Source organism: Amblyomma maculatum, chromosome 4 (assembly GCF_055883805.1).
Source record: "Amblyomma maculatum isolate TAMU_Amacu chromosome 4, ASM5588380v1, whole genome shotgun sequence".
Classification (NCBI taxonomy): Eukaryota; Metazoa; Arthropoda; class Arachnida; order Ixodida; family Ixodidae; genus Amblyomma; species Amblyomma maculatum.
Genome location: NC_139347.1, coordinates 61,282,680 through 61,291,083, shown reverse-complemented (window position 1 = coordinate 61,291,083; position 8,404 = coordinate 61,282,680). Strand labels below are relative to the sequence as shown.

The 8,404-nt window shown below is 43.6% G+C and overlaps 1 protein-coding gene across 2 annotated transcripts in view; it reads left to right on the top strand.

Annotated features, from left to right (window-relative positions):
* Positions 1-365: 365 nt before the first annotated feature.
* Positions 366-8,404, top strand: part of LOC146191209 (uncharacterized) — a 76,065-nt gene continuing 68,026 nt past the window's right edge. The window contains exon 1 of one of the 2 annotated variants that reach the window (XM_084601693.1): positions 366-1,006. In XM_084601693.1, coding sequence (XP_084457819.1) covers positions 917-1,006 — 90 coding nt within the window. In that variant the 5' untranslated portion in view covers positions 366-916. The remainder of the gene's footprint in view (positions 1,007-8,404) is intronic. The other variant, XM_084601694.1, reaches the window with a different exon arrangement.

The following is an 8,404-nucleotide window of genomic DNA, read 5'->3' as shown; positions in this document are numbered from 1 at the left end:
ACAACTGCATTCCATATAACATTCCCCTGCTTACGTCAGTGGCATTCTTGGCTGCCGCGTAGCTACTCGAACTTCTTCCTAGTGGAGGCCTGATATTCCACAGCTCTATCAGCACCGCCTCAGATAATAGGTGCGCCTTCAACCCGGGACCGTCAAAGATGCCACGACCTCCACGCGCTCGCGCAATGTCCAGGAGAGCCGCGTCTAGAAAGGCGCAAAGCACTCAAGCATTTTCTATGGGAGTAGCTTATCTTATCTCCGGACGCTAGATAACGGACGTGCGCGTGAGCATGCGGACGCCTACGACGAGCGACGAATGCGTAGCGCGCAGCGGGGCGGTTACTCTTGGTCTGCTTCGGCTGCCAGCCTTATCTCGCATACCCGGCCGCCCAACAATCCCGACGCACCCCAGCTGCTGAGGTGGACGCGTCAATGGCTCTGCGACAGCGTAAGGTGTGAGTTCGCTAGTGAGTGCGTTCCCCGAAACAGTTGGGACCAACAAACATGGAGTTCCTGCTCTGACATCGACAAAATGCGGACGTGACGTCGTGGGCACCAGTGGAATACCTATAACATCGTTTAAAAACGTTTGGTAAAGTTTCTAAATCGGCCTAAATTTGCAGTCGAGATTCTGGACTCCGCCTCTCAACTGCTTCCTTGTTGTCTGCAAGCCGTGAATAAGGATCCTCGTCGAACAAGACGCCGTTTGTCACACTGCCTGTCTCCATTTTTAGGGATCGAACATCCTTCGAAAATCGCCGCCTCTAGTCCGGCACAAGCAGGTCTTTTTGTGAAGGTATCTGTAGTCGGTTGAAGAAAAGTGGTGGATACCACAGATCACCCTCGCCAAGTGCAGAATCTTTTGTGACGTCACAGAACCATATCGCCGTTTAGATCGGAGCACGACTGCTAGAAAATGGATAACCTGGGAAGAATTGAAGAGGAAAGACGCAAGAACAGTACCCCATACAAGATAGCTGCATCCGTTGCGGGCGTCGTGGCAATTGTGAGTACCTAATTGATGTTTCTTCTAGATGGCGCTGCATTCGGAGAAGTTATCATCGAAATATGACGTGCGTATTTTTTGGTGATTGGCTATAAAACTCGATTTGGCCTAAAAATCGAAAACGTCGCTTTGTTTTCCAGTCTGCTTGAAAGTACGAAGAAAAGTATGCTGTGAAAGCATTGTGCCCGAATTTAGTTCTAATGGATGTTATTAAATTTTACCTCGTGACCGTCATATTATTCCACATGAAACCTGAAGACAACAATGAACGACGCCGGCACAAAATACCCTCTTCCTTAACTTTGTTTTGTTTCTACCTTGACATCGCTGCTTGTTTGTCTCGATATTAAAGTGTTCTCAGATTGGTACAATGGCTGTCTTATCTTGTCGTGATTTTAGCAAAGCCCAGAAAGAATGTAAATTTACTGAACCCTTATGAAGACATGCCCGTATTTAGCTCGTTCGTTTTAATCGCGAGCTTGGTAATTGCTGTGTGTTATCGCAAAGTTATGGCACCCCTAAACCACTGGGTCCGAAATCGCTGCATTCTGGTGTCGTTAAAACATTCACAGAGGTAAACATGCCGCTCGCGTCGTTCTGAGTCATTCACATTGTTCTGAAATGACGATATCGCGACGTGATGCCACTCCCGCCTGTCCTGAAGCACCTGTGCCTACATAACACCGGGTAGAGGTTTACAGAGTCGAATTAATATAGAACCCTACACGCATTATAAACGTTGGATTCGAAAATAGGTGAAAGTATCTCTTGTATCTCTTTTGCTAAGCATAATGAAGTTTTTGTACAATATGCCAGCAAAGATAGCACTTTATGCACAGGCATTTAAACCTCGCCAGTCAAAAACCTAATGCAACTATAATTTTAGCCTTCGAAACACTGTTGCATAGTATTGATTCACACTCCCACAACGTGGCAGCAATTTTTCGTACGTGCTACTAAGGGCGCCTTCACCAAACTCTGCATCAATGCTGAGTTGCAATGACGGAACAATTACTCATTAGTTATCACTCAAGAGAAGGTATGGGGCTACAAATGATAGTATTACAGCTCTCACAGAAGCATCGATGTTGAATAAAAATTTCTACTTGTCTGAGGTTTTAAACTGGGACCATCGATTATACGGGCCGTCACTCTATCCCTTACGCTAACCAAGGAGGTTCTCAGATGGCATAACGAAGTTGGGTCAATCAGTGATAAGAAGCAGAAACGTTGTTAGTCTAATCTCCTAAGATGGAGTAAATTTGTAATTACTCATTTGTAATTTGTAAATTTGTAATTACTCAAGCTTTTCAGTTGAGACATTGCTTGCTTTGGTGGAAGCTAATGAGTAATTGCTCCCTTATTACAAATTTATTCCGCCTTGGGGTATTCCCCTGAATGCACTGAACTATTCAGCTGCAATGTTCAATAACTGACACTCATTGTGTACTAAATATGTACCATAACTACGATCACACTACGCGGTTTAGCGTAGTGCAAATAAGGTAACGTAAGGAAGAAAAGGGTGAACAGCAACCCCAATAACATTACAAGGCTCTACATGAGTATGGTGCTTTTAGAAGTTCACCTTCCACTTTCACGCACACAAGCAAATACAGATACGGACAAAAATCGAATATGTCGAACATAAAATCCCATGGGCTTCACATATACAATTATAATCTGAAGAAATATGAATATGAAGAATGTTTTAAGTGTTTTCACGCACACTCGCAAACACACACGCACGCAGACACAAATCCGAATATGTCGAACATAAAGTATCATGGGCTTCACATTTACATTAATAATATGAAAGACAATATCAAGACAATATGAAGAACTAAGAAGAATGCCTTTAATGTTTTGTTTGTGTTGCTATTCGCAAGCTCCGCAACCTTCCATTTCTGTAATTCTAAACCTGGTTGTTTATTATGTCTTAATGATCAAATGAGCAACGACCGGTTAGCAGGCTGTAACATAATAAAGCGCTGACTCTAAGCAAGTACTGAGCCCAATTTGACACGAAATCGAATTTACTATTTTTTACTTACTGATTTTTATGCACTTCAAGAAGCGAGAAGTCCTCTTCAGGTAGTTTGTACTTTCTGAGTCTTGAGGCCACTTTTCAATACCCCTTCATGTTATTACTCTATTACATAACATGGATGATGTGGAATCTGTTGCACAACACTGTAATGCCTCATTTTAGCTCAATTTATCTATAAAGGGTTCGGTAACAAAATCAGCTGCGGCGTAAGGCACAGTACTTGATTGATTCGGCCATTATTCCTTGTTGGAGGTTATTACATGGAACGCAGTAGTTGACGGCAAGAGGAAGATTAGTGAATTCCGTGTAAAGTGCGCGGAACTCGCTGTGTTACGAAGCTACATAGTTGCTTTGGAACTGAAAACCTTAGGTGTGACAGGTGAAAAAGTCCTACGACTTCGTGTTAGTTACACAACATTAGCTGCAAAAAAAGGTAGAATGACGTGAATTGTTTCTTTCGTTTTATCATACGATTACTGGACTCAAATACCACCACCTTTCGTTCCAATAGGGCTGGTTGTACAATATTCCTCTGTCTTTTTCTACCTCGTTCCTTCCAGCGCCCTGGCAAACATCACCCGGAAGACTAAATGCGCATGAAGCAAAGCAGATAAGAAAGGGTCCGGCGTGTATAAGGGGGTGTATCTGTCGAACGACTAGTCTCGAAAGCTCGCCTTTGTCTCGCGGCTAATGACCTGAGCAGAATGCAACGACATTGTCTTTTATCGCTGACTGCCTCGAACGTATTAACCAAGATGATTATGACGACTCACTACAAGCCTCGCCGCATGCTCCATAGTTGTAATTTTGTTCTTTTGGATCTGTAATTTTAGGTTACACAAAGCTGCCCTGAACATCTGTCTGCATGCATAGACAGGCCCAGGCATCCAAGATCAGCGAGTTGAAAAATGGGTTTGAAACCTTGTGTTGTACATAAAACATGATGGCAGCAACGTCAGAAGTGGAAAATTTTAGACACGTGAAATTCATCATCAGCATCATCATCAGCATCATCATCAGCCTGACTATATCCTCTGCAGGGCGAAGGCCTCTCCCATATTTCTTCAATAAACCCGGTTCTGTGCTAGCTGCATCCACTTGACCGCGGCGAACCTCTTGACCTCATTCGCCCACCTAACTTTCTGCCGCCCCCTGCTGCGCTTTCCTTCCCTTGGAATCCAGTTTGTTACGCTAAGCGACCATCGGTTATCCTGTCTTCGCACTACATGTCCTGCCCATACCCATTTCTTCTTCTTAATTTCGACTATAATGTCAGTAACTTGAGTTATTTATATGACTCACTCTGTACGCTTCCTATTGCTTAATGTTACCCCTACCATTTTTTGTTCCATAGCTCTCTGAGTTGTCCTCAACTTAAGTAGAACCCACTTGGTTAGCCTCCACGTTTCAGCCCCATAGGTGAGTACAGGTAAGATGCAACTATTGTATACTTTCCTCTTGAGCGATAGCGGTAAGCTGCTAGTCATAATCTGCGAGTGCTTGCCAAATGCGCTCCATCCCAATCTTATTCTTCTTATTTCCTTTCCATGCTCCGGATCTGCGGTTACTACCTGTCCTAAGTAAACATATTCGCCAACTACTTCCAGTGCTTCGCTACCTAACGTAAACTGCTGTTCCTTCCCGAGGCTGTTGAACATTACCTTAGTCTTCTGCATATTGATTTTTAAGCCTACCTTTCTACTTTTCCTGTCTAGGTCATCAATCATTATTTGTAGTTCATCCCCCACGTTACTTAGCAAGGCAATGTCATCATCATCAGCAAATCGCAGATTACTGAGGTATTCTCCATCTACCCTTATCCCTAACTGCTCCAATTCCAAGTCTCTGAATACTTCCTCTAAGCAAGCTGTGAACAGTACTGGGGAGAGTGTGCCTCCTTGCCTAACACCTTTCTTTATGGGAATTTTGTTACTTTCTTTATGCAGAGCTATGGTTGCTGTGCAGCGACTATATATATCTTCCAGCACTTTCACGTACGGCTCGTCTACCAACTGATTTCGCAATGCCAGCATCACCGCCGAGGTTTCCACTGAGGTTTCACGTAAAATTATTCAGGATTAACTCGACACTGCATCAAGCCATTCACATAATCTAGCTTGCTTCCAAAATTTGTTCTCGTCGTTCCAGCCACATCTTTCTCTTGATTCTCAATGCAGGTCTCAAAACGTGTTTTTCGTCCGGTCAGTTAGCTGTTCTCGCTGCTAAAATGTTCTCCTTCAATGAATTCTAACTGTTACCTTTTGGAAGTAAAATGGCATGTTGCCATATTATAACAACGGTAACGGCGCAGCATAACTTACTCTATAACATTTGTCATATTTGAGTCGCGGTGCGCCTTCATACTTGAATGCCTATCGACAAGCTCAACAAGGTACATCGTGCAACGTACTTCTGTTATACAGTAATTTCCTTATCGACGCGCCTCCCAAAACCATTAATTTCGGTGTGAGCCTCTTAGCCAACGCGTCCTGCAATATTCGTCTTTCCTCTTTCGCGATCAGGATGGCTTAATTTCCACCAGTTCTCTTTTAGCTACTCGAATATTGCGGTGGTCAATACACCACGGCATACTAGTCTACCGTTCTGGGCACACCTAAGCTTGGAAGAACGTTCGGGCTTTCAGAGACCGCTTCCGTATTACCTGCTTTCAATACGCTTCTCGGGTGGCAGAGCCCGACGCCTCAGCCAGCAGCTGCGAACAGGTTTTCTTACCATCAAGTTTCTCTAGCAGCCAACATAGAACTACCGAAGAAGCAGTGATGAGCACCCTTGAGCAAACACCTTTTTGCAATGGGTTTGGACCTCCATGTGGATGATTTTAGTATCCTTCAGTAGGCACGCAAATTTTTCTCAATGCCTACAACCAACCGGAGATGCTTGCTTTAGGGAGGAAGACAGCGCCAAGAGCAAAGAGCGAGGATAACACCTCTCGGTGTGCATGCAATATTCAGCCGAAGCCTTACTCGACACAAAACAAGCAAAAACTTTCTGTATTTGGACAAGCTGATCGTTTCTCTCAATAGCTCCTGCCTCAAATTAGTATTGACAGAACAAGAAAGAGGCTTTGCTGCCCTACCGTAAGCTGTTTGCCACATGAGAGCCCAAGAGGCAATTATCGAAAACTTCCATCCAGTGCGATCCAATGCGAGAGGCTTGTCCTAACCATACATAAAGGAATCATTGCACAGACGTGAATGGCTTGTACTGAACAAGCAGGCAACTGCCGAGAAGAACAGCGCTGGCCTGATCCTGCAATGCTTCTTCACGGCAAAATCTTATAACGACAAATCAGTTTAATCGAAATGGGCACTTGGAAACTGGAACTCGGTTCCTATACCTGCAGCGGTATCTCTCATAGTTAGCAGTCAAGGGCCAATTTCGTGTGTGCAGCTCGGCGGTCGTGTCTGGTTTCTTATTAGCGCTCAACCGTTATCGTTATGTCCGTCAACGCCAAGGACATTCCTTTCCTCAGAAAAGCTTACACAGCGCCACAGGTTGTGCTCCTGATGAGGGCGACATCAGCAAGTTGTCAAACCAGTGCGAAATCGGCGTAGACAGCCTTGTCCTAATTCTACTCTTTACTTATGCTCGAAGGAATCTGCTTCAAGGACGGCCAGTTCCTCCAGAAAGATGGCGATTTTATGTGATCAAGCCTAGTTTCTTCTCTATGTTATTGCCTACTAGCATACATATATCAGAGCCTTCAAGAGTCATTTTAAGTGTAGCGCCACTGGTACGTGCGTTTCGTTAGGTTAATAATTTCCTCGTGATATTAAGAAAGAAAGGCGACAGCTTTGAAACCAAACCTCCCGATGGTGCTCTTCCCTTCAAGTTCAGTCTGCAGGGGTATGGCGGAATACCAGGTTGCAGATTTTCTGCCAAAATGACGAAGCGTTTACAAATTCGATGTGCAGAGCCACATTTTTGATGAAATGCTATATGTACAGGTGTCAAAACGGGTTTGGGAAAACAAATTCACAAAAAAACATGAAATTATTCACAACCTAGCGGCATATGATCGGCTATTCAGTGGTATTTTATGCACATCGTGCAGGCAAGTACAGGTCACACGTTTCACTTTATGGCCACATGATTACAGTGGGCAGGAATTAGTTTTGCTTTGATCTTTATGTTCTGAAAACATTTTCAGACCCTTGTGCATAAGGCGTCGTAAAGCTTGAAAACGTAATCGCTGGAATAGCCTTTGCATATGTCATCTCGTCCGCACCAACCAAATTGCCAAGCGTCAACCGCGAGAACCTCTCCTCCTTCCCTCTTCTCATCACCCGCACACAATTAGAGGCGAATGACGAAACTTTCTTGTACTGTGTAGAAAACGACTCCTATAGAATTAAGCTATCCTGTGGGCGGAGTTATATCGGAACAGCAGTAATATGACCGAGTTTACCACTGAGAGAAGACGAGTGCTTCGTGAAACCACCTCCCAATTGAAATTGGGTAATATATTGGCAGCCCTACAAGAAATCAAAAAATGATGGGCGTTTATTGTAATAAATCAGATTACGGCATGCAAACTATTTTGCTCAAAAATGGAAGTTCATATCTATAGGACTACGTGCAATGCATAGGGCGAGAATGTGTTGCATTTTAATACGTGGGGTGATCAGCTACGGCGATAGCTACGCCGACGTAGCTTGTCTTATCGTGGACTACAAATCAACCTAAGTATTTTAGTGTCACTCTTGAATTTTACACTGATAATGGTACTTATTGGCGAAGCAAGGGGCCGAGTTAAGAGACAACGAAAAATTGCATAGGGTTCTTGCAGTGGTTGTGTGGAGTTTTGCCAAAGGACATGTAGAACTAACCTGTTCCGAAGCGTAAGCGATGTAGGCCTTAGTCTATGCAATCTATCGCTTTTTTTTATCGATTAACCGATTTATTTTCTTTAAGGATACTAAGGACACCTTTCTATGTACTGATATTCAGAGACTAGGCAGATAGGCAGAGTTTTGCCCAAATTTGTCGTTACATGCGATTGCATTCAAGGAACTATTAGCGGGTATTTCAGAAAAGCTGTGCAACCTTGCCATTTTTTGTACATGGTTTTATCACATTGATCATGTCACACGCAGAGATATGCCTGACTGACTGTTCCATCCACCATTATATATGACCACGTGCAGTGCTGGCCCTGGTCAAGATATGCTAAAAAGAGTTAAAAATAGATTTTACTCATGCAACCAAAACATCTTTTTTCGACTATATACGAGTAGCGGGACTTTGCCGGTTTATGCATAGTTGCGAAAGAAAATAATTTTCGTACCTTTAGGTGTCACTGTTTTCAATGCAAAAGGGATAAAACT